The 24,886-nt window shown below is 54.9% G+C and overlaps 2 protein-coding genes across 3 annotated transcripts; both read right to left on the bottom strand.

Moving 5' to 3' along the window:
- Nucleotides 1-98: 98 nt before the first annotated feature.
- Nucleotides 99-7,268, bottom strand: PHF19 (PHD finger protein 19). The gene is made up of 16 exons (XM_054284492.1): nt 7,215-7,268; nt 6,770-6,928; nt 6,433-6,618; nt 6,100-6,181; nt 5,910-6,005; nt 5,737-5,837; nt 5,487-5,635; nt 5,014-5,109; nt 4,676-4,744; nt 4,246-4,366; nt 3,751-3,818; nt 3,136-3,306; nt 2,800-2,881; nt 2,563-2,648; nt 2,366-2,461; nt 99-2,072 (listed from the first exon to the last, which is right to left on the bottom strand). The coding sequence occupies exons 1-16, from the start codon at nt 7,266-7,268 to the stop codon at nt 1,733-1,735; spliced, it is 1,956 nt and encodes a 651-aa protein (XP_054140467.1). The 3' UTR covers nt 99-1,732.
- Nucleotides 7,269-11,216: 3,948 nt separating this feature from the next.
- TRAF1 (TNF receptor associated factor 1) lies at nt 11,217-22,765 on the bottom strand. Of its 2 annotated transcripts, none has more exons than XM_054284267.1 (11): nt 22,731-22,765; nt 21,096-21,315; nt 20,393-20,477; nt 18,893-18,991; nt 17,829-17,990; nt 15,573-15,644; nt 14,930-14,995; nt 14,326-14,730; nt 13,691-13,868; nt 12,988-13,136; nt 11,217-12,011 (listed from the first exon to the last, which is right to left on the bottom strand). In XM_054284267.1, the coding sequence occupies exons 2-11, from the start codon at nt 21,302-21,304 to the stop codon at nt 11,796-11,798; spliced, it is 1,641 nt and encodes a 546-aa protein (XP_054140242.1). In that variant the 5' UTR covers nt 21,305-21,315; nt 22,731-22,765; the 3' UTR covers nt 11,217-11,795. The 2 variants fall into 2 exon arrangements, with proteins under 2 accessions (XP_054140242.1, XP_054140241.1); XM_054284266.1 differs by lacking the exon at nt 22,731-22,765 and adding an exon at nt 22,574-22,613.
- Nucleotides 22,766-24,886: the final 2,121 nt, after the last annotated feature.

Genomic DNA, 24,886 nt, shown 5'->3' with positions numbered 1-24,886 from the left:
CCTGGGCTTGCACAGCTCACCTGGCACAGAGCACAGCCCAGCAGCACAACCCGTACTGGGCACCCCAACCCAACAATCCTCACACTACAGAAAAACAGTGACTTTGAAAAAAACCCCACTTTTTAATTGTACATCAGACATATTAATTACAACTCGGGTATAGTGAGAGGTGCTTACAAGCAGCAACCTGAAATCAGAAGGTGCACAGAGTTGTTATAATCTCTATTACAGCGAATGCAAAATATACTCTGCAACAAAAATACTTTTAAAGGCTCCACATTCAATTCTCTGCAAGAAGCCAGGAGAGGAGGAGAGGGAACGGAGAGGGAGCAGAGAGGGGCCAGGGCCAGATCCTGTGGGTGCTCCCACTGGCACAACCCTGCTCAGCCCTGGCACAGCCCTTGGAAGGGCTCCATAGGCACTCAGAAAGGGAAATGTTTGAAGTGATCCTTCAAGGGCAAAGCTAAGGCAGGACAGGCAGTTCTCCAGCTGCTGGACCCTCCCTGCCAGGGATGGGGGGACCTGGCAGCCCCTCTCCCAAAGGGACAGGGACACTGTGCTCTGGATGAGTGAGATCCCACCAGCACAGGTAGGACAGGACCCCACAGCCCAGCATGGCCCTCCCTCCATCCCCTGGGACAGCCACGGTGGGGTGGGGAGAGAGGAGGAGGACATCAAAAATACCCCTCTGTCTCTCTAAGGGATAAAAACCTAACACATCTATCTGATACTGGAATCTTTTTTAAAAAGCCAACTGCTCTGCTCCTGCCCAAGCTGGCAGTATTGCTCTGTTGGAGGAGGGGCTGCTCCTTCTCTCCTGCAGACAAATCAAGCCCAGTGCTCACAAACATCAGCACTGTGAGAGAGGCACAGCCAGGAGGCCACAGGGATGGACACAGGGGTGGACACAGTACAGCCTTTACCCCTTGTCCTCCTCAGCCTTTTTTGGTTTGTCTGCTGGTTTGGCACATTTGGGATGAAGATTCCTGTAGGAACAAAGGCCTTGGGCTCTGCTCTGTGCAGTGCTCATGGTGGTTTTAAGGCAAAGGAGGATTTTTTGGACGATCTCTTCCAAGATCATGATTGTCAGAGCAGGGAGATGGAGCTGGGGCAGCACACACTCAGTCCAGGCCGTGGGGTGAGAGCCCATGTGCCCCATGGCTGCAACAGCCACACCTGGGCTGGGTCTGGGGCATTTCCTCCCATATCAAGCAAACCACGTTCCTTCAATGAGTGGATTCAGGATGAGGTGGGAAATCCCAGTTTCCCGAGGGTGCAGGGATGAGCTCTGGGAGCCCAGGGATGGGGAGGGGTTGGTGTTTGGACAGCAGGAGCCCCCCGAGGCTGCTCGGTCAGGCCGGGACAATGGGGTGAGCCAGGCTGTGCCAGGCACAGGCCGAGGGTGTGGGGTGCCCCCCAAGCAGCTGCTCCAGCTGTGCCAGGGGGACCCTTCTGGAGGGACCAGACCCCCTCAGTGCTCTGAGCACCACCGGCTCCATCAGCAGGGCACGGCTGGGCTACGCTCTGCATAAACACAGCCAAGGAACTAAAAATCGTTAACATGAATAAAACAGAGTGTCAGGGCTTTAGGTTTCACCGCTGGGCCGCCCTGCCCGCCTGGGCGCTGCCTCCACCCGCGGGAGGGACCAGCACCTCTCCTGTGCCTCGGGCTTCCCCAGCAGCCCGATCTGCTCCGCCCTGGCTCCGGGAGAGGTTCGGGGGCTGGCAGGGCTCAGTACGGGGTGGTGCCTTCCCACTCCACCAGGTACTGCACCTTGCCCTCCAGCGTCACCCGCCGTGCCAGCACCTGGTACTTCTCCCCGCACACCAGCCGGCCCGCGGTCCCGAAGTAGCTGCTGATGGAGGACTTGAGGTGGGACAGCGAGGAGTCGTCCTCGCTGATGCTCTCGAAGGTGTGGCTGTCGATGCCGCCGTCGGGGCGCTCGGGGCCGGCCGGGTTCTCGCTGCCCTCGGGGCGATGCCCGCCCGGCTCTGCCGCTCCTCGCCTCTTGGCCCCCGAGGCGTAGGCGGGCACTGCCAGCTTGCGCTTGCGGCTGCCCACGGTCCTGCGGCTTCGGGGAGGGCACAGGGCACGAGTGAGGGTGGCACACAAAATGTGCCCCCCCACCCCGGGTGCCTTCTGGAGGGAGCCGGGAAAGCTCCGTCCCATTTGGGGAGCACAGCAAGGACTGACAGCTCTGACCCTGCACCCCCTGCAAGCGCCACTCTGGGACCCCCAGCCCGTTTTGGGGCACAGGCAGGGAAAGCTCCCCAGGGTGGGACACGAAGAGGGGACACACAGGCCCTCATCTTTGGCCATGCCACCAGGACCCCTCCAGAAGGGGGCAAGGGGCTCAGTCCTCACCTGGACTCGTAGGAGAGGCTCGTGGTGGCCGAGCCTGAGGTGCTGGTGGCATCTGTGGAGTCCACGTCCGACAGGAACGTCTGTCCTGAGCTGGCACTGTGGATGGGGTGGGATGGGACAGTCTGGGATGCCGCATTGCCCCCGCCTGGCACTAGCAGCACCCCTGTCCCCCACAGCCCTGCTCTGGCTGCACAGACCTTTTCAGGCTCTGGATCTCGTCCAGCGTGAAGTCGAAGATGCTGGCCAGGTGGTGGTTGGTGCTCCAGGCCGAGGTGAAGTCGCTCTGTCACAAAAACAGAGAGCTCCCTCCTCACTGCCTGGCACAGGGGTGCTGCCCACACCCCGGGACCGGCAGGAGCCCTCGGTGCCCTCAGGAGCTCTCAGACCTGCGGGCAGCCCAGGGCCGGGCAGGGAGGAGAGGACCAGGCACTCACGCTGGGAATGGCGTCCTCCAGCAGGAACTTGGCCCTCTTGCGCCGCGCTCGCTTCTGCTGCTGGAGCTGCCGCGGGAGGAGGCTGCAAACAGGGCAGGAGTGAGTGAGGGGGCTCGGGCAGGGGCAGGGGGCTGCAAACAGGGCAGGAGTGAGTGAGGGGGCTCGGGCAGGGGCAGGGGGCTGCAAACAGGGCAGGAGTGAGTGAGGGGGCTCGGGCAGGGGCAGGGGGCTGCAAACAGGGCAGGAGTGAGTGAGGGGGCTCGGGCAGGGGCAGGGGAAGGGGCAGGGGGCTGGTACTGCTGCTGCTGCTGCCGCGGGGCCAGCGGGGCCGCTCACCTGTCCTTATGGGCGTATTTGCTTTTCCCCCTCTTCTTCAGCTCGCAGGAGCCGCTCTCGCCCTCGCCGGGGGCTTTCTCCGGCAGCACCTTGCTGGGGGGGTTCGGGGGGACGCGGATCCGCAGGCGGAAGATGCATTTCTTCTTTTTGATCTCCTTCCCGCACAGGAACCTGGGCGCCGAGGGGAGGGCAGGGAGCAGAGCCCTCAGCGGGGCTGGCATGGAGCATCCCGCATCCACCCTGAGCCCCATCCCGCATCCCCCCTGTGCCATCCCGCATCCTCCTGCCCATCCCACATCCTCCTGTGCCATCCCGCATCCTCCCTATGCCATCCCACATCCTCCCTATGCCATCCCGCATCCTCCCTATGCCATCCCGCATCCCCCCTGTGCCATCCCGCATCCTCCTGCCCATCCCGCATCCTCCTGTGCCATCCCGCATCCTCCCTATGCCATCCCACATCCTCCCTATGCCATCCCGCATCCTCCCTATGCCATCCCGCATCTTCCCTATGCCATCCCGCATCCTCCCCGCTCATCCCGCATCCCCCCTGTACCCATCCCGCATCCTCCCTGTGCCATTCCGCATCCTCCCTGCCCATTCCCCGGCTCTCACCGGCTCTTGTAGCTGTTGAGGGCGTTCAGGAGGTGGGGGCCGCGCTCCGACACCGGGGTGCCCGTGAGCTGCGGGAAGGGGCGCGCAGGGCTCAGTGCCCGCCCTGCTTATGCCCGATCCCAACAGACGGGGGAACCCGAACTCCGCATTTCGGCTCCGGCCCGGGGCCGGGGAGCGAGGGAGGGACGGAGGGAGGGACGGAGGGAGCCAAGGCCCGGCCAGAGCCACCCGGGCCTGGCAGTGCCACCCTCGGGAATGCCCGTCCTGACCCGGGACAAGTTTCATGGTGTGAGTGCTTCCCCCAGCTCCAGCTCCCACTGGGAAAGGCGTCAGCTCTGACACTCCAAGGAAAATCCCAGCGCAGAGGAAGGGAAACTCTTATTTATTATTAAACCCCTCTGGAGCAGGAGCTGCCATGCTGGGTGCTGCACAAGCTGGGATTACGTTTCTCCCTCCCATTGCTGCTCTCCAGCCCAACCCAAGGTGTGTTTGTACCTTCCCCAGCTGCAGAGGGTCCCAGTGGTGGTTCACAAAGGCCAAGATCTCCTCGAAGTCAAAGTATTTCTTCTTGCTCTGCACACCCAGGTTGTAGAGGGCGAGGTGGACGATGTCCACCCTGCAGCAAAGAGGGGCACAGGGTCAGCAGCCCTGGCAGGATGGTGCCACCACCCCCATGCCCTGTTCTGCCAGTGCCACTACAGCTCCCAGAGCCTCCCAAACTACCTCTGGAACCTCCCCACACCTCACAGGGGAAGCAGCCCAGCCCAGAGGTGAATCCCAGTGGATGCCACAGCCAGAACAGCATCCCTTGGGCTTTGGGGGGATGTCGGACACTGCCTGCAGCTGAGCCCTTGCAGGGATCATCCAGCCCCGTGTCCCAGAGCCACCTGGGCTCATCCCAGAGGAGGCAGAGCCCGTTCCTCACCATCTCAGGGGCAGGCGCTTGATGTACTCCGGTCCCTGGTTGCACACAGAGCAGCAGAACACATAGAACCTGCAAAACACCAGGGACAGGCTGGGGGTGAGGAACATCCTCAGCTGTGCAGGGCCCAGGGATGGGACAGCTGGGACAGGGACAATGGTGACAGCGAGGCCAAGGGGAGTGGGGCTCTGTGGGACAGGGACAATGGTGACAGTGAGGTCAGGGGCAGTGGGGCTCTGTGGGACAGGGCCACCTGATCCATGGCGGTGTCAGATGGGTCAGGGACACAGAGCTGGGGTGTGCCCATGGAGCCACCCTAGCCATGCCCAGCAGGGCCATACCTGTCCCCAAACATCATGGGGTCGCTGAGGCACTGGGTGCAGGCTTCGTGGAACCACTGCCGGCAGCGGTGGCACTGCAGCATCTTCAGGTACCACCTGGGCAGGGACAGAGCGGTGACAGTGAGGGCAGCATGTGGCAGCAGTGCCCCAGTCCCCTCCCAGACACAGACCCCAGCCAGGGGCAGAAAGAGTGTCCCTAACCCGTGTGTCTGTGCAGAGACCCAGATGGCCAAGGCAGCAGAGCTGCTGGCCCCAGGGCAGTGCCCTGCAAGCCTGGGATCAAACATCCCCACCCTGATCCCATCTTCCTTTCCCCACAAAGGCAATGGTGGCACTCAGGCTGCCCTTACTGTCCCCACAAAGCCATTGGTGACACTCAGACTGCCCTTACTGTCCCCACAAAGCCATTGGTGACACTCAGGCTGCCCTTACTGTCCCCACAAAGCCAGCAGTGACACTCAGGCTGCCCTTACTCTCCGGGCCCCCCGCAGTAGCAGTAGCACTGCTGCTGGTTGGTTCGGTGTGGGGAGTCCCACTCCAGCAGCTCGGGGTTGTAGGACAGCACCATCTTCACGGCTTGCAGCGTCCTGGCAATGGCTCCTTTCTTCAGGGCCCCCCCTTTCTGCGGGAGAGGCAGGGCCGGGGTCAGCAGGGCCGCTCGGGCCCGTCCTGCCCGCTGTGCCGGCCACGGGCAGCGCACGGAGCCGGGGCAGCCGCACTCACCCGCACGGCCAGCGCGAAAATGCAGCGGCGGCAGAACCACGGCGTCCCCAGAGGGCCCTCGGCGCCGGCGGCCACCGGGATGTGGCACTGCTGGTGGTAACCTGCGGAGAGCTCGGTATCAGCCGCGGGGCCGGGCCAGGCTCGGCAGGGCCCGGGGGGGACACCCAACTCACCCAGCCCGCACTTGCCGCAGATGAGGATCTCGTTCCTGGGGCCCGACTTCTTCCCCAGGCAGATGCTGCACTTGGGCTCCTCCCCGGGGACACCGGCTGTGGGAGCAGGGTGACAGCGGTGGCACAGCCACGTCCCCGGGCTGCCGGGAGGGGTCCCACGGCGGGAAAGGGGGAATGGGGCAACACTCACCATGCTGGATGTCCTTCCAGAGCACCCAGTACTTGGAGTTGTCCTCAAAGGTGACCAGGCAGCTCTGCTTGGAGCCGCTCACCTGCCACAGGAGAGCAGGAGAACTGTTGTGGGTCAGCTCCCATTCCCAGCGCTTCCCTGCTTTCCCTGGTGCCCGATCCAGTCCCTCGGGGCTGCGGGCACTCGGGTTTGGGGTGTGACACCCCGGGGCAGGATGGAAACCCGAAACGCCCAAGGACACACTGAGCCGGGGACTGAGCCAGGGAACGGCACCGGCTCCGCTGGCCCCGGCACCACTTCGGCTTCTCGCGCTCCCGGGGGTGCCCACGTTACCCTCTTGATCTTGCCGAGGTAGTAGAGCCCGTCTGTCCAGCGGCACAGCACGTACTGCCCCTCGCTCAGCCGGACCATCAGCTCCCGGCAGCCGCTGCCCCTCCGCGCCGCCGGCGGGACCCGGCCCGCGGCCGCGTACACATCGCGGATCAGCGGGCTCAGCTCCGCGCCCTCCATCGGCACCGCCTGCAGGGGACACACGCGCTGTCACCCGCCGGTACGGTACGGCACGGAACGGCACGGCACGGAACGGCACGGCGCGGCACGGCACGGAACGGCACAGCATCCCTGAGCGCTCTGCCCGGCAGGACCGAGGCTGGAGGCGGCTCAGCCCCACCAGCAGGGGCTCAGCACGCTGCAAAGCAGAGCCGCTGGGACGGTTCCTTTCCACGAAATCCAGGGAGCAGCCAAAATCTTTGCTGCTGGCGAACAAGAGGGATTTAACCCCCGAGAGGCTCCCGCAGCAGCGGGACACGCCACAGGTCGGCGTGGTTCCCTTTTGGGAAGGGGCACATAAGGAATAAAAGCTTTAAATGTGCTGTGATTTTAAAATCGCGATTTCCGCGCAGTTTTGCGGGACTGCTGCAGAAGCAGGGATGTGCCAGCACCACCCACAGCGAGCGAAGCCAGGCGGCCAAATGTCACCGCCACGAGGTTTGGGGTGCAGGAGGCAGAGAAAGCACCCACAGCAGAGCCGCGATCCCCAAGGACGCCACGGAAACGGCTCGAAAGGGACTTTTCTCCCCTTGGGGCTCCCGTCACGGCCACACGTGTGCCCTCACGGCACCACGCGTGTCCGGATCGCGACACGAGCCCGCTCTGCCCGGCCCTGCCATCAGTGAGGACTCTCCCGCTCCCCGGGAGCCCCGGGACGGGCAGAGCGATCCCGCTCCGGGCAGAGCCCGGCGCTCCCCAGCCGCGACACCGCCGGGTCCCCGCGTGGGAGCGCGTCCGAGCGCGGCGGCGGCTCCGCTCCGCGCCCCCGGGACCCCCGCTCTTCCCTCCGCCCCGCCGCTCCCTCCCGGGGCTCCGCCGCTCTCCCCCCGGCTCCACGGACACGTGCGGGAGCCCCGCGCCGCTCGGGGCCGGGCAGCAGCGGGAGGGCGTCCCCCGCGCCCCGGTGGCACCTGCCGGGGGTGGCCGCGGGCAGCCCCGAGCGGCGGCCGCGGCCCCGCCGCCATTGGCTCATTCAAAGGCGGCCGCGGCGCCTCCGCCCGCCCGTCCCGCCCGTCCCGCCCGTCCCGCGCGGTGCCCGCGGCGGCGCCGCTGCCGCCCTTACCGCGGAGCCCCCGGCTCTCAGCGGGCGCTCGGGGCGCGGGCCCGGGGGGCTGCGGGGCGCGGCGGGGGCCGGGCGCGGGGCGCCATCTTCCCGCGCTTCCCCCGCGCTCCCGCCGGCATTGACGTCCCGGTTATGCAATTAGCGGGGCCGCCCCCGCCGCCTCCCACGGGTCCGGTCCCACCGCAGCGCAGCGCATCCCCGCGGCACCCACCGGCACCGCACGGCACGGCACGGAACGGCACGGCACACAGCGGCACCGACCGGCGCGGACCGAACCGGACCGGACTGGCACCGACCCACTGGAGTGACACGGACCGGCAGCGACCGATCGGCGTGGACTGGCATCGATAGGAACCGAGCGGACCGGACCGGCAGGGCGCATCCCGGCTCGGCATACCCCGGTGCTCCGGAGAGCGCAGGCGGCATCCCCGGGGCCGGGACGGGCACCCAGGGTCGGCCACGCACCCACCGCCCATGGAGAGGCACCGTCACCCTCTGCCACACGCGGGACGTCCCCGCTGTCCCCTCGAGGCGGGGAAAAGCTTCCCCCGGTGCCCCGGGGCGGGGGCGGGCGGGGGTGGGATGCGGGCAGTGCCTGCGCAGCCTTGCCCCGAGAGGGAACGACCTGTGCTCGCCGCGATTCCTGGAAGCGGGAGCAGCCTTGCAGCCTTTCTCTGAATCTCACAGAGAAAAATCAGCCGCTGTAAAAACGCTTCGGTCGGTGCCAAGAAGAAATCTGTAGGATTCGGTGTTTGTTGGAAAGCGGTGCTGGAAAAGCAATGTTTTCCAGGCTGCTCGGGCCATAGGAGAGCTGATTCCCAGCGCGGGGTCTGGGCCAAGCAGAGTCCGTTCGTTTTCCTGTCCGTGATGGATGCGGCCCTGGGAGCTGGGGCTCAGACGTGTCACAAACCTCGAGCAGCGCCAGGGCAGAGCGGCACGGCCCGGGCTGAGCCTCCCTTTCAGCACCCGGCACTCGGGAATCATTTGTTTAATCAAATTTTCCCATAAAACCCTGGTGTCAGAGTGCTGCACCTGCGGAGGGGTCGGAAAGGCGATTCCCGGAGCCGCGGGTCCGGCACGGCCGCCCCGCCGCTCCCTGTGCGGGGCTGCGTGAGAAAAACCCCGTGTGAGCCAAGTGTGCCGAGCCGAGCCGAGCCGAGCCGAGCCGAGCCGAGCCGTGCCCCTGAGCAGCTCCCCCTGAGTCACACCGGGATCAGCGTGAGTCACCTCGGCACTAAAATAACCCAGAACCCTGGAGCAGCCCCGCTCCGTGCCCCGGGGCTGCTCCCTGTGCCCGAAATCCCCGGGATTGCTGCGCTCCGGGACAGCGCTCCTGTCCCGGCCTGTCCCGGGGGCACCGGGAGCCGCTCCCTCCTCCCGGCCCCGCGCTGGTGCCGCAGGAATGCGGATGGAGCGACACGGAAATCAGAGCTGGAGCGAGTTCACAGGGGGTGTACGCGGGGAGAACCTGACTGAAACCCTTCCACACGGACAGAGAGCATGTTCCACAGGGAACATCGCCTTGGGACAAAAGTCTCCAACAAAAGTGAAAAATAAACACCCCAGAATTTGAGATGTGTCCTGTATTTTCTAGTAACATAATTACAGCAACATAAAGCAGATTTAACTCTGGTTTCTCTGCAGGTGCTTCTGTCACAGCACCCAGCAAGCCTGGTATCAGATCGCACTGCAGTGAGCTACTGGGTGCTGCTCTTCGCCTCCTCTTCCTCCTCATCTTCCTTTCTCCTCTCTTTCCTTCTCTTCATCCTCCTCTTCCTCCTCTGCACACCCACCTGGCTGTCCCCTGATATCCCCTTTCTGTGGGATGGCGGTCCCTGGCGGGTTCTGGGGCTGTCACAGCACCTGGAGCAGCTGGACACTGGTTCAGCAGCCAAGGCTGTCCCTCTGTCTGTGCCGGAGCAGGGCAGGGGTATCCGGCTGTCAAAAGCAGATTGTTCTGTGAGCACGGGAATAGAAATGAACGAGAGCCCCAAAAGCGGCCAAAGCCGAGGGCAGCAGCCCCACACCCTCCTCGGCCAGGGAGTGGGGCCAGCACAGCTCCAGGGCAGGGCTCCCGGCTATGGAATTCCCAAAAAACTCAGCTTTTGCAGAAGGATTTGAACGAAGCCCTGTGTAGATAACTACTCCAAACTCCCATTTTTTCCTTAAAACCTTTAAACTGCTCCCCTACACCCCTCGCTTGCCAAGGGGAGCTGTTTTCCCCCTTGCACGGGGATGGAGCACCCGGGGATGTCGGAGCAGAGCCCGCGGGCAGAGCAGCTCCCAGCGCTGCCTCTGCTTTGAAAACTGCCCAGAAATCGCTGCAGCCTCTTTTCACAGTGTTTTTCTTTCTTTGAAAACAGCAGTGGGAGGAGGGGTTGGATGTTGGCGTGTAGCCTTGGAGACCGAAGCCGAGGAATATTGAATGGAAACCCAAACACGGAGCTGCAGGCCTGGCGCGGGGATCGGAGCTGCTGCGGCTCTCGCTGGCCCCGGGGGCTGCCGTGGATGGGCGGCCCAGAGCGGCTCCCAGGGGCCATTCCAGCTGGAGGAACAGCCCGTTCCATGGACACATCCCTGAGAGTAGCAGTGGCTCCCACAGGTTGGTCATTCCCCCTCTTCCCTCTGCTCCCAGGGTCTCAACCCCACTGGAGCCACCTGAGTGACCAACACAACCAGTTCAAGGCATCACGTGCAAAGTTAAAGTCCTTTACCTATCCTGAACAAGGGCTTATAAGCCAAAAATTTGCCTGGCTTTTTTTTTTTTAATTTTTTTTCATCTTTATTAGTCCATTAAAAAAAAAAAAAGTTCCCTCCAAACCTTGTCCTTGACCATTTCAGACCGTCTTAGCTGCAGGAGCATTTTGACTCTTTGCCAACCTGGCCATTAAACACGGAGCAAACGCTGCTGATTTGACTCCCTCAAAGTCTCCGTGATTTTTCTGCCTCGTTTGGTTTGATCCAGACACAATCACACAGGAATGATTTGCTGGATCAGAAAACTCTTGATAATTCCCCGATTCCAGCTCCTCTCAGTGCCGGCCACTTCCTCAGCGAGGCGCTTTGGTGCTGAGGGTGGGAGAGGAAAATGGGGAAGGACCGGGCTGGGAGCGGAGCCCCGAGGCTGGAAAGGGGATCCGGGGATTGCTCCGGCTCCGAACGAGCCTCGCAGGGCTCCTGGAGCCCCTCCAGGGATGGAAATGCCCTCGGGAGAGGGGCTGGGGTCCGACGGGTGCCTGCACCCTCAGTCAGAGCAGATCAGGCTGAGATCTGAGATCAGGCTGAGATCTGGCTGAGATCTGGCTGAGATCAGGCTGGGGTCTGGCTGAGATCTGGCTGAGATCTGGCTGGGATCTGGCTGACATTTGGCTGAGATCTGGCTGAGATCTGGCTGGGATCTGGCTGGGATCTGGCTGGGATCTGGCTGAGGTCTGGCTGCTCTTTGCCAGCTCTGCCTTTGAAAGGAGGAGCCCTGGGCATGGGGTTTCGTGTCTGTTTATTTATTTAGCGTGGATTTGATCCATATCCACCCTTTTTCTAACTGAGCTCTCCCTGTGGGCTCTGTTGAAGAGCCTGGAAGGGCTCTCCCAGCCAGGCAGGTCTGAGGGAAATACACAATACACAGAGATGTTCTGGGCATTTCCAACAGGATCTTCCTTTCCCCAGAAAGAAGGAAAGGAAACAGCAAGGAAGGAAAGTGCAGCACAGCTCAGCTGTTTCTGTAACCTCTCCAAGCTGCTCAATTCCCTATCTGACAGTGAAAAAAATCACCAAGCCTTTCTTAAGTTAGTGAGTTTTATTTAGTAAATAAATAAAATCATAAGAAAATATGAATGATTGTAATAAATACAGCACTTGTCAAAGTGATACAGAGAGAAGAAGCATAATCTGATTAGGTAAATTACTCCAGTACTCTGTCCCTGAAAGAACATTTGAAAGGTGGAATAGAGGAGAAGACACACAGAATATCCAGTTCCTTCCCAAACAAACTTTGATAAATATTTGTTTACGGGGTGGGTGTTTTTGAAATGCGATGTTTTATCACAACTGATTATTTTACAGGCCAGCCACACTTGAGGAGCTGCTAATTTGTCTCTATGATGCACTTGAGGAAAAGCGTGTCCTCCCTGACGTAGGCGTGTTTGGGGGACTGCAGCTTGGCCAGGGGCAGGAACAGGGGGCAGCCACTGGCCACGTTCATCTCATTCACGGGCCTCTGGAAGGAGGCAGAAGTCAGGTCTGGGCGAAAGGCATCGATGATGTGCTCCCTGTTGTTTTGGTCCAGCAACATAAATGTAACCTGGAAAACAGAACGTGGCAGTGGGCAGTTACTGGGGTGCAAAACAAACAAACCAGGGGCAGAAGTGCTGCAAAAGCAGCTGGTGCTCCATTGATAATTAAATACAAACTGTAACAAAGGTTTCCAACCTGCAAGGTTGGCTCATGTGAACTCCCAGATGAAGCTTTTAAAACTTTGCTACCCATAAAATGAAATTAAATTAAATCAAGTAAGGAATTATTCCTTGGTAGAGAACTGCACAGTCCAAAGTCTCTTTCTCCTGACAACTTAAACAGCCGCTGGGTTTGGTTAGAGTGATTGCATTTATTCTGTTTTTGTGCTTTGGAATCAGAAGAAACAGCTCAACTGCCCATGCACAAATATGTAAAAGACGCAACTTAAATATCCCCACCTCATTACTCCTTTTATTTACTCACTGTTCTATACCTTGAAATATGAAAGATCTGTAACAATCTTTTAATACAGTGAGTATTGGGAACTTTGATTTCTATTTTTTGGCTGTTAGCTGGCAGTAAAACTATTTATATGAAAGGTTTGCAGAATTATTATCAGGCAAGTGCCAGAGCACAGGTCAGGCCCTGCCATGGTTTCACTGCCTTCCTAACCATTGTTGCCATTATCAGATCTCACTTTGGGGAAAACCAGCCCAGGATCACCTCAGACATCAGTGACACCTCTGTAAGTGGAACTCTCACCCTTGGGATGCCTTCAGGCACCAAATCAGGTGTTTGGAATATTCCAAACACCACGTTCTGGTGGTGAAAATCCTGCCTGGCAAAGCCTGGAATGTCAGCAGGAGCAGCTTTCCCTGCAAGGGACTCCAGTAGGACACAAATCACTACTCAGCACTGCAGGGCAGCTCCTCACCTTTGGAAAGGGATGTGGAAAAGCACTCAGCTCCCACAAAACTCCAGGGAAAGAGTCACCTTGTGCTGGCTTTTGGCTGGGATCAGATTGGAAAGGTTTCCCTTCTTACCTTGTGCCTGAAGGGCCACGGCAGCAAAGCGTCGTAATCTCCTTTCATGACAACGAAGAACAGGGACATGTGGGTTCCCTTCCCTGTCCCATCCCCGTTCAGGTACACCCTCAGACACACCTTGTAGCCATACTTTGCAGTGTAGAAAGCTGAAAATCAGAACTCTTCATTAGCAAGGATGGTTTTTGGGGGGAAATAAGGCATAATGTGTGTTCTGGTATATGGGAAAAAGCAATGTGTGACGTGGTTTGCTCTCACAGAAAGGAGAACAGAGAAATCAGCACCCCCTGGAGATTACAAGCAATGAAAACCCAGTGGTTGCAATCCTTTTAGTGCCTCAAACCCTGGTGAAAATGACCTGTTATTATAAATTATAAATTACACAAGTGTAATTTACCTAATCCAGTTACTGCCCCCATGGGAAGGAGCTGCAGCCACGTTGTGCCAGCAGGGCTGGCAGGGATGGATCCACTGCAGGAGCTGTGCTGGGGGCCAAGGGCAGGGTGAGAGCCCAAACCAGAGCACAGCCCTCTGGAAAAGCGCATCCATGCCCTGCATTACAGACCTCTGCACAAACAGCAGCTTGGCTTAGGGAGCTGCTCAAAGATGCTCCTGCTGCAGAAAAGAGCAGAGTTCTGGAGAAAGGGGGGAGGATTCTGAAGGGTTGGGGTTTGTGAGCACACATCTCCATCCTGTGCTTTACCTGGCGAGTACAAACTGACTGTCCTGCCAGTCACAGAGTCCTGCAGCTTCCTGCCCACCTCGGTGATTTTCCAGAGGAAGATGCCATCGTAGGAGGCTTGCTCAGAGAACAGCAGGCTCTTGTGCAGGCTGCTCAGCCCTGCATCCTTCTGCATCAGGCACTGGTGCAGCTCTGCAATCTGAGAGGAAAAACCCAGTCCTCAGCCTGCCCCTGCTGCAGGCTGTGCTGCAGGGGTGGCTGCATCCTTCTGGAGCCCTCACGTTCTGGGAACTCTGCTTTGATTCCTTCCTAAGTGACAGCAATATGTCAAAACATACCCAGAGATGTTGTTTGGGCCTCCAGGCAAAATGTTGCTGTGAGAGGATCAGGCAATTAAACAGCTCTGCTGCCTGCTCACAGTCTGATCATGGCAAACTAACACCCAGAGCTCTCAGGAGCATCTCACTACCTAAACGTGGATTTAGAGAACAAATATTAGAGATCCACGTTTGAAAATGTATCAAACAACAAAAGGATCCTGAATATGTGTCCAGAACCGAGCCCTCCACAGCTCAGACTCCTGTGCTGGTCCCTAGCCCAGCTCAGCATTTGCAGAACAGAACAAGCACCCAGACAATCCCTGCTGTCATTTTTACCTTCAGCTCAAGGCCCCGTATTATGTTCTGGTCCAGCTCACTCTGCCTCCTGAAGGCCAGGATTTCCAGATGGGAGCTCTCCACCTCCTTATTGAGCACTGCCACAATGTTCTCAAACACCTGCAGCTTATTTTCCAGCTCAGAAATCACCTTCTCCCTCATGAGCTGCTGCAGGACAGACTCATCCCCAGGGACAGAAGAGGCAGGGAAGCAGTCCAGCTCTGGCTCTGCTGGCATCTGCAGCTCACAGATGCTTTTCCCTGCACTCCTCAAGCCCAGCTCTGGCCGTGTGGAGAAGCCCTTGGGGCACAGGGATCCCTGCAGGTGCCTCATGTGCTGCAGCAGGAGCAGCATGTGCGCTCCCACCGCGGATTTTTCGTGCTCCTGGATCTTCTCTTTGCTTCCCTGGAAGAGACAAAGCTGTCACTGCCCCCTCCATGCCACCCCAGCCACCCTTCAGCCCCTGGGAGATGGAAAGCTTCAGGGTGCAGGTGCAGCTCCATCACCTGGCAGCAGAAGTGCTGGTTCTGTTTTGGGAGACACTTCTTGAAGGGAATGTCCAAACCAGGGTGTGGAACATCCTGAAGGGACCTGTTTCACTCACCCTAAATGCACAGCCAACTTCAGAAAAACAGCAGCCATCCTTGCTGGCTGAGGATGTAGAGTGGCTCTGTTGGGAAAAGAAGCAGAGGAAATAATCAAAACCAATTGAAGGGAATTCTTTTATTTCCCTACAAACACCTAAGCCACAAACCCAGCAGCTATAAATGAGATTAACTCAAATCAAGGTAATTCCACAGCTTCCAGTGCCCAACCAGCTTTGGAAATGGATGGTAAATCAATTCAGAGGGAGGTGAGAGCAAGTGTCCTGCATACAGCCTGGCAGGGAGGTGTCCATCTCACCCCAGAATGACAGAACAATTTAATGAGCACAGGGATCACCCAATTCCTCACAAAGATGCTGGAAATGCTGTACAGCACCTCCTGGTCAGGTGGCTCTCACTCAAGCTATGAGAGGAAACAAATATTTGCCCATTTTACAAGGTTAATTGGGAGGATAATTATTGAAGGTAATTGTGGGAGCAGGGGAGGGGAGGCAGTGAGCAGGGTTTGCTGGGATGTAAAGAGCAGCCAGAAACAACTGCTGGATCTGAAGATGCTCTCAGGTGTTTGTTTAATCTGAATGAACAAGTGATAATTTTATTATTGATATAAAGCTGCATTGCACTCCCTCATCTTTCACCCACCTTTTCCTTTGATGCTGTTTCTGTTTGCACAGGTTTTTGTTCCTTGCATAAACTGCCTTCACATGAATGCTCCTGTCATCAAAACACGGAAAAGATTCAGTACCTTATTTAATATTGAATTAAAGGTCACCCTGGGATATTGGGTACAAGATTGGCAATGTGCAGGTGTTGCCAGGTTCAAGTCATGTGCAACCACACAAAAATGTGCCCTCACATGCATGCAGTGACAAGCAGGGGGTTACAGAGCAGGAAGCAACAATGACCAGCAGAACAGGAAATTCAAATATATACAGATATATATATATATAAATATATATGAAGATAAACAGGTTACAGCACAGGAAACTCCAACATAAATTCTAATTCAAATATAAACTCTTCCTGCATTGACTCCATGCACTTTGCTCAATGTGCAGACCCTTCTTGCATCCTGCCATGAACACTTTGGAGGCTGGAATCTAAATTCTCCCTCATGATGTGCTGCAGAAAATGCACCACACTCCCAGGAGCTTCCTGCCTTTCCTGCCTGCAGGAAGGGTGAAGTGATCCCTGCCCCTGGCTCTGTAATATCTGTATTTAACACAACTGCCAGCTCTCCCCTCTCACTCTGCACAGGGCTGGCTTTCATCCTCACAGGCTCCTCTGCACAGCAGTTCTGAGGTTTCCCTTTCAGTTCTCAGAAATGCAGCCACGGGGTTTTCTCACTCTCTAACTCATTTTTTAACACTTTTTATCTTGCCAGCGATCTTATTCATTTCTGCTCTTTTACTCCTCCAGCTCACCAATTTCTTGAGGGGGAGTGGGACTCTCCTTCAGAGGAGAGAAGTTTATTTTAAAATAGAGCAATACAAAAAAATCACCAGACCTTAAACTGAGTGAATAAAATGAAGAGAGCAAGAGCAGCACCCAGAATTTCCTATTTTCTCCCAGAGGGTTGTGGACACCTGGAATACCCACAAATAATCACAATTCTGAACTCGGTGCAAATTCCTTAGAGCAGATCATGAATTCTACACGTACTAAAGGAGGCCGAGAAAAAGCCCCACCTCAAGGCCAACCCCGTGCTCGGTTACCAAGGTTTCCCAACCCAAATATCAAAGAGGTGGCGGCTGAGTGGGAGGAAAGGAGCTCTGGGCAGAGGAGGAGCCGGGCTCAGGCTGCCCTGCAGCCCCAGCAAGGCTGGCAGCAATTCCTGGTGCCACCTCCTGGTGCTCTCAGATCTGGGCTCAGCACTGGCAGGATGAGCCTGGCTCAGGGTTCTCCTCTCTCTGCAGGTCACTGAGGGATGAGCAATGCAGGTTTGGCTTCTTTTTTGTACCTTGTTGAGGTTGGGATTGAAGGCACTTGTTCCTCTGTTGGGATTGAGGGCACTTGTTTTCCACCCTGAGATACCCCACACTTTAATCCAGCTCCACATCTGGAATCCCAGTGCTATCAACACATTTTGGAAGCCTTCTCCATGGCCTCAGGTCAAATACAGAATTTTCTTGGGGGTCTGCGCCCTTCAGCACAGAAAGTTTAAAATTCTCAGCAGCCAGGACTGCCCAAGGAGCAGATTTTAGCAGAACACCCCATTCCTACCCCAGGAGGACTCATATTCCTCATAAATCTCTCAGCTCAGTATTTGAAAGGCACCAATTTGTGACACTTTGGACACACAGAGCTATTTACATCTCTGAAATATTCAGAGCTCTCCTCTCCCACCTGCAAGGCTGGCAATTATCCTCTTGGGATCATTTGGAGGGAACAATATTCATTGTTTTGAGCAAATAACATAAAAATATAAAGCAAATATGTTTGAATGGGCACTGAGATATTTGTGGCAGATTCAGGGTGAAATCTTCCTGGTCTGTGGACACTGCTGATAATTTGGAGATTTGTACCTGGTCTGATCTAATAGAAATAATGTCTGACAGAATCCTGCCCTACATATTTGTGGGTAGTTTTGGTCTGAATAAACTTCAGCCACTTTCAAGATCCCCTCCTGCTGCTGTCTGTGCTTATCTGGTTTTCTCTTGCCTCACACCAGGACTCATTTTGAGGCAGGAGCCGAAACCAGGGGAGCACCAGGGCCCTTTGTCACATCACCAGCACATTATCACATCCATTTTCCCCCAACACTCCTGTGGGAAAATGATCAAACTCAGGAAAATTAAATATTCCCCGAGTGCAACGAAATCAGGATGGGAAAACGGGCACCAGAGATCATTGAAAGCATCAATAAAAAGCCTTTATTTGAGAGAGAAATGTTCTTACCTGGCACTCAGAGCTGGCCAGGCTGCAGTGGCACTGCTGACACACTGACACATTATTGACACATCCATTTTCCAAGTGATCTGCCAGCTTCCTCCTCATCACCACGTGCCCACAGCCAGTGTGACAGGGGATCAGAGCATATTCACACAAACTCTGATGCTCCTGCAAGTACAAAGTTATAAAGCAGCATGTGAAGTGCTCATTCACATTTATCTATAAATAGATATCCACATTTATCTATAAATAGTGTCTGTTCTGGCAGCCCAGGGCTCTGATCTGCATTTCTTCTAAGCTTGGGTAAAGTCCCACCCCACAAAGTTACTGAGATTACTGGTGAAAAACTCACCAGCTTTACTGGGGCTTTTTTTGTTAATTATTAATTTTGAAAAAATCTCAAAACCAAAACCAAAACCAAACAACATTTGGTAAATTCAAACATGAGCTCTCCCTTAAAAAGCCCCTTAGGGCTTTTGCTTAAAAACAACTTGATCCTGGCCCCAGCTCTCTCCCTTGTATTCATTACTCAGATTTGCCAAATCTTCCCCATTTAAATATTTTAACTGAGGCATTTGAGATCAGTCTGAAAAGAATGGTGAATACAATCAATACATTGACAGAGGAGGGAATTATTTCTCCAATAAAAATGCCAAGGACATTGCCTGAACAGTGTCCTGGAGACTGAACTGCTCTGCCCCTTGTAGCAGCCTTGCATTTAAATAATAAGGAAACCACTGGATAAAATATCAAGCTGATGTAAGTTTGCGCAATGTGAGTTTCATTCAGAATGTTCTGGATTTGGCCAAAGCCCCGCTAAAGTTGATCACAGAAGCACAGAATGATTTGGGTTGGAAGAAACCTTAAAAATCAGCGAGTCCCAACTTCCTGCCATGGGCAGGGAACCCTCCATAGATTTGGACACGATTTTGGCCAAAAACATTGGTATAAATCATAATAGTGACACTGATTCTAATTAATTGCATTAATTTGTGTGTGCTGATGTTCTGGTTTCATTGCCTCTCTGTCCCCACCCCATGTTAATCTGAATAAACTCTCTTTGAACATACCTCAAAATCCTTCATGATACCAGACCAGCTGCACCCAGGGGTCACACAGCGGACCCTGAGCTCAGAAATCTCTTTATTAATGGCAGCATCACCAAAAGCCTGGAAAGAAAACAAAGTAATAAAAAAACATTGGTCAGAAAGCACTTTTGGATGCATCCTTGGAATAGAAACAGGGTGCTAGAAACCCACACCTTGATAAATCTTTAATTTTTTTAAAATTAACTGTACTACATAAGACTCTGTGACCTGGCAAGTTAATCTTGGAGTAGTAGAAGCCCAAATAATTATGAAATAATTTATTTCTAAGCACTCAAAAATAATTTATTTGACACGATATTAATTTACCGAAAACGAGCCCAACTACAGCTCTTAGTTTGCATTTCTTTTCACAGGAGCCCGAAATATTTCGCATGCAGCGATGTGCTGACAGGACCCTGCCTGTGGGGTCCCTTAATGAATGCATTTCATTATCGGGGTCATTAACACCTCCTAAACGTGCTGCAGAGAGCACTTGAGAGTCTGCACCGAGAGCACTGCTCAGATCTGGGCTGCTTCCATTTAGCAGTGAGCTAAAAAAATCTGAACCAGATGGGAGAGAGGCTTGTTCTTTGCACTACATGGATTTTTGTTATTCTAACACGAGGAATTGTACAATTGTTATGTAATGATGAAATACTGCTCAATTTAATATTACACCTTGCACTAAAATGGGGGTCCTGGCACAAGAGGAAGCCCTGCCACAGTTAAAGGCATCTGTCATTGGGAAATTCATTCCAGAATGAGGAGGTTGTTTTTTTTTTCTGGGATATCACCAAGTTCAGCTGCAGCAGCAGATCCATTATTTTGCTGCTTCCTAAACTTTGGCTTTTATGCCACTTCCAGCTGCCTGTTTGTTTTCATTTCTCCCCTCAAAATGTAGACAAATTATGTGTCTGTTGATATCCCTGCATGTAATGAGAGAGGAGGGGAAAGGACAGGCTGGGACTGGGCCTCAGGGCCCACTCTGCATTTGGGATACAGAGCAGCACAGCAATCTGCCAGGAAAATCACACAAGAAGAGATCTGCACCATTAAATTGCAGATGAAACATTGGCCAGGGCATAGTTTGTATCAATTATTATGTTCAGCTTCATGTTTGAGGGGCACAAGAAACCATGAGGTTGGAAAATCCATTAAAACACTTCCTGAGGATAATAAGTAACAGTTAAGACATATTATTACAAGTAGGAAAGCACCACTTGCTTTGAGACAATAAAAAGTTAATCATATGGAAGAGTTTGGGATTTTACATTGCAGAACCTGGATTTGGGAAGTCCTGAGGCTGCCATTACACTTTTTAAAATCAAAAACATTGGGAAATCCAAGTTATTAAAGCTTAAGTTAAAATGTGTAACTATCAGCTGCTATTGCATTTTAGATTATTCCCTTCTGAACTCCAGTCCAATGATGACTACAGAGAATGGTTATTGATGAATTAATGATCTGTGAACTACAACTTACCCTGTCTTCTGCCAATACGCTTTCCTCACCTAAAGTGTTAGGATCTTCCTCTTTACATTTCTGGCAAATTGCATTTTTATTGTTTCTGGTAAAAAGAAAGAAAAATTAAATACCAATCCATTGGTGTACTGCAGTTTAGGAAGTCTCTGTATAGGCACTGCCACAAATAAACCCATGAAAATTGTGATTTCCACTCAGAATTCATAGTCCTTGTTCACTAAAGGCCAATTCTTGAACACACTGATGTTTAAAAAAGTTTTGCTCTTCTGCTGTTCAAGATCAGGACTATGCCCATTAATCTTATCTGTATTGCAGGAAAATAAGGGCAGCCTGAACCATAAATGGGAATAAAGATGGAATGCTATTTATCCCATGAATGATTCAAAAACTCCAAGTAGGAAAGAGAATGTGAAAACTGAAATCTTTTAAAACACAGAAAACACCCATATTGCCCAGACAGATACAGACATATATGCCATTATATTCACCAAAACCCCATAACATCCTTACTAAAGGGCTGTGAAGTGCTAAGGAAGGATTAAGTCAGCCTTTAAGGTTAAATCAGAATTATTTTATCACAGACAGAAAAGCTCCATCAGGCTCCATGGCAGAACAAGGCTGAGGCAGGGAATATCCTGCATCCCCATGGAAAATCCTGGCAGCAGGGAATGCCAGGGAGCCCCTGGCACAGCCCAGCACCTACCTGACGATCCAGGTGAGGCAGGCAGAGCAGTACCTGTGCCCACACAGCGTCTGCAGGGCTTTCTTCAGGATGTTGTGGCAGTTGGTGCACAGGAACTTCTGCCCAGGCACGTCCTCACAGATGCTGGTGGGGTACCCAAAGGGGAACTCGTTCTCATCGGGGGCAGAGCTGGGGGGGTCCTGCAGGCTCCTGGGGCTGCTCTCAGCCATCTCAGCGAGCTCTGGATGAGAGGAGAGAAAATCCAGGTGCTCAAACACTCACTGGGATGTGGGAGGATGCAGCAGAGCCCCCGAGCAGCCCCAGATCTGAGCAGCAACCTCGCTGTGCTCGGCTGGCTCTGCAGTGACAGGCGCGACCAAATGTCACAGAGGGGTTTGACCTGCCACCAGCAGGAAATTACACCTTTAAAATTTCCCTCAAACACAACACAAAAATAGACCTAAAAGTGTCCTAAAAAGGGTGGGCTGGGGTTTTCTTTCAAAAGTTTTTAGCTTGTAGAAAGATGAGCTCCAGTCCCGTCAGTCCTCATCACACAGGATTGTTTCTGCAGAGTAAATCCCCAACCACATCAATTCTCAAAATTCGTGATTTCACTTCATACACACAGAAACTGAGCAGCTGGTGTGTTGAGAGCGACTTTCCCGAAGTCATAAGACTTGTGGTGAAATGACAAAGGAAATCCCAAGGCCACAAGCCCTTGATGCTGTGCTCTGGCCAGGCCCACCTGGAGCCACATGTGCCAAGGTGTTGTGCACATTCAGGTCAGTTTGGTTGCTGTGCAGTGGGATATTTTTGGAAAAGCAGCCAAAATTGATTCTGGTGTCTCTTGGAAAGTCTAAGGAAGGTTTTCACCCCGAGAACTGGTGCAGTTTAATTATAATAACCCCTTTATAAAGCTTTTTTCTCCCCATGACAGCACCGACACACCATACCCTGTTTCAGTATTACCAGCAGTCACGCTGACTGAGAAATCTGGAAATGAATGACTGCAGGCTGCCGTGGGCAGGCCGGGCTGGCGCTGTGACCGCCGCGATGTGAGCAGGGCACAGCCCGGGCTGGAGGCTCTGTGTGGGAGCCAGCAGCGTTTCCCATGGCCTGGCTCTTCCCTCTGCACCATCGGAGCGGGAGCTCGGCAGTGCCCGCAGGGGCTGCCAGAGCCCTGGGCTAGAGCCGGCAGCACAAACGCCACGGAACCGAGGGGGTCCGGGGGGATGCCGGGGCACGGAGCGCTGCGGCCCGGGGGTCCCTCAGCCCACCCCGGCTCTGGGGCCGGAGAGCGGCCGGGAGCCCCGGCCAGCCACGCTGCCCTCCGGGCATTCCTGGGGCGCGGTTCGGGCACCGGGCCCGTGTGTGCGGGGGCTGCGGGCGGTTCTCCGCAGCGGGGCCCGCTCCCCTCCATCCCTCCCGCTCCCCTCCGTCCCTCCCTCTGTCCCTCCCGCTCCCCCCCATCCCTCCCCGCATCCCCGCCTCTCCCGTACCTGAGCCCGCCGGGCCCTGGCAGGCGCTCACCGCGGGTACCGGAGCTCTCACCGCAGTACCGGGGCCGCTCACCGCGGGTACTGGGGCTCTCACCGCGGGTACCGGAGCTCTCACCGCAGTACCGGGGCCGCTCACCGCGGGTACTGGGGCTCTCACCGCGGGTACCGGAGCTCTCACCGCGGGTACTGGGGCTCTCACCGCGGGTACCGGAGCTCTCACCGCGGTACCGGGTTCTCACCGCGGTACCGGGGCTGGGCTGGCTGTCGGCGATGCTGCCTCGCTCCGGCCGGGAGGAGCGGGGAGCCCGAGCCGCGCCCCGGGGCCGGCGGGATCGGGGCTTCCCCTGCTCGGGGCAGCGGCGCCGTGCCGGCCGCGGGCACGGGAACTGCCCGGGGAAAGGCCCCGCCGGGCGAATTCCCCCGCGCCGCCGAAACGGAGAATGTAGCAGCCGGTTCCTGCAAGCGGAGCGGTGCCGGGTGTGCCATGGTGCCCTGACAGCCCTGCCTGCCCCGACATCCCCGCACGGGGCAGCCCCGGCCCGGTCCGGGAGCCCCGGGCCTCCGGAGCCTCCGGGAAACCTCGGCGGGGCGGCCCCGCTGGGCCTCAGCCTCCAACGCAGCCCGGGGCGGCACGGCCGGGAAACACAGGAGCTCAGCAATGCCTGCAAAGCCTTCTTAGAGCGCAGGGAAGATGCTACACAGCAAAGTTTCATTATCAGCAGGAGGTTCTCCTCATCCCTGACACGGCCTGCCACCCTCTCTAGTTCTGACAGAGGATTCAGTCAGAAAAAGAGTTGTACATGCAAATCTGTTCACTGTTCCTTGTGGGGAATATCCCTGGGGTGAGGCCCTGCTCAGCACTGACAATGAAAAGCAGAGGTGTTTCCCTGGGTGCTCACTGCCCTGGCAGGAACAGGAGCACCAGCGCAGGGTCTGTGGGTGTGTGGCTGCCGAGGGATTCCTCACGCAGCGTTTGCCTGAGTCTGGCACCTTCCCTGCTGGGTGAGCACAGACAGACACAACAGACAGCTCAGCTCCTCTCTGGGCTCATCTGATGGAGATCTGTAGTTCAGATCAGCAGGGCTGGGTGTTAACTCAAAGCTAGGAGGAAAGTGTGACACAGCCCCAGTGAGGCCTTGGCCTCACACATTTGGCCTTGTTTGGGTTGTTAAAATTAATCCTAAATTAATTTGGCCTGGGCAGTTTCTGCCAGGATGCGAGTTAAAACCTCTTTCAGAAACGAAAAGATTTCTGGTTGTGGTTTTTCAAACTTTGGGGATACAAAGAGGTGAAAGATGTTAATTTTAGAGTGATCACAGGTCAGGTTCAGGGATGAAGTGGCAGCTCCACCTCTTCCCTGTGCCCTTACCTCACTCCTCTCCTCTGGCTTTGAGACTGCTTGAAAGTTTCTGTGATTCTGCTGCACCTCTGTCTCCAAAGGTGCTGAATTACACAAAGAAACTAAAGATAAGGTTTTGGTACTTTCCAAACTAGAGAGATTTCCTGTGGTAAATTTCCCCCATATGAGATCAGTTAACTGAAAACAGGATGTGGCTCAGAGAGAGATTAAAATTTGAAGCTTAGTTTTACTGTAGAGCCATTCCAGCAGTGCTCAGCATTGCAGGGCACTGTGTTGCTATTTAGGGGGAATGACCACTTTATATCCTGGGGGAAAAGTGCATAAGGGAATATATTCCTATATTTATAAACCAAGCCAAGGTGTTGAGACTTTTAATGCTACAAGTTTCATAGGACATCGAAAATGGAATTTAGGCTCAGGTGCTCTGGGTTTTAAAGACTAGTCAAAAGGAGAGTTGCATTTCAGAGAGATGTTTAAGATAGGGATGTCTTCTTTGATGAAAACATGATTTTCAATTAGTATAAATTAGCTGGAAATGTGCACATGTTCTAGGAAAACCTGAAAATGGGTAAAACTCAGGAAGGAAAATTTGCTAGTAAAAGAAAATCCAGTGCCCATGAGATCCATGGGAACTGGAGCTCAGTGCTTCAAGTCAAGATTCCTGCCTGGTCAGAGCTCTGATGTGAAGGAGTCTGTAACTTCCACACTATGACTTGTTTTCTGAATGAAACACAGTGTCTGGGAGGTTCCACCAATTCAAGATTAAAAAAGAAGAATCATTAAATCATTAATCATTAAATCAACAAGAATCATTAATCATTAAACATAATTATTGTTACCCTCAGCTTTGCCACCATTCAACCTCCTGTCTCTAATAAAATCTTTTTACATGTTTCAGTTTGATCTGTCTGTGCCTAGTACCAGTTGTAGCTCTGCTTTGTTATGGTGCTACC

This window comes from Melozone crissalis, unplaced genomic scaffold (assembly GCF_028551555.1).
Source record: "Melozone crissalis strain CALT ecotype California unplaced genomic scaffold, PUWL_Pcris_2 ptg000041l_1, whole genome shotgun sequence".
NCBI classification, from domain to species: Eukaryota; Metazoa; Chordata; class Aves; order Passeriformes; family Passerellidae; genus Melozone; species Melozone crissalis.
The sequence above is the reverse complement of the archived record's forward strand: the minus strand, read 5'-3'. Positions and strand labels throughout refer to the sequence as shown.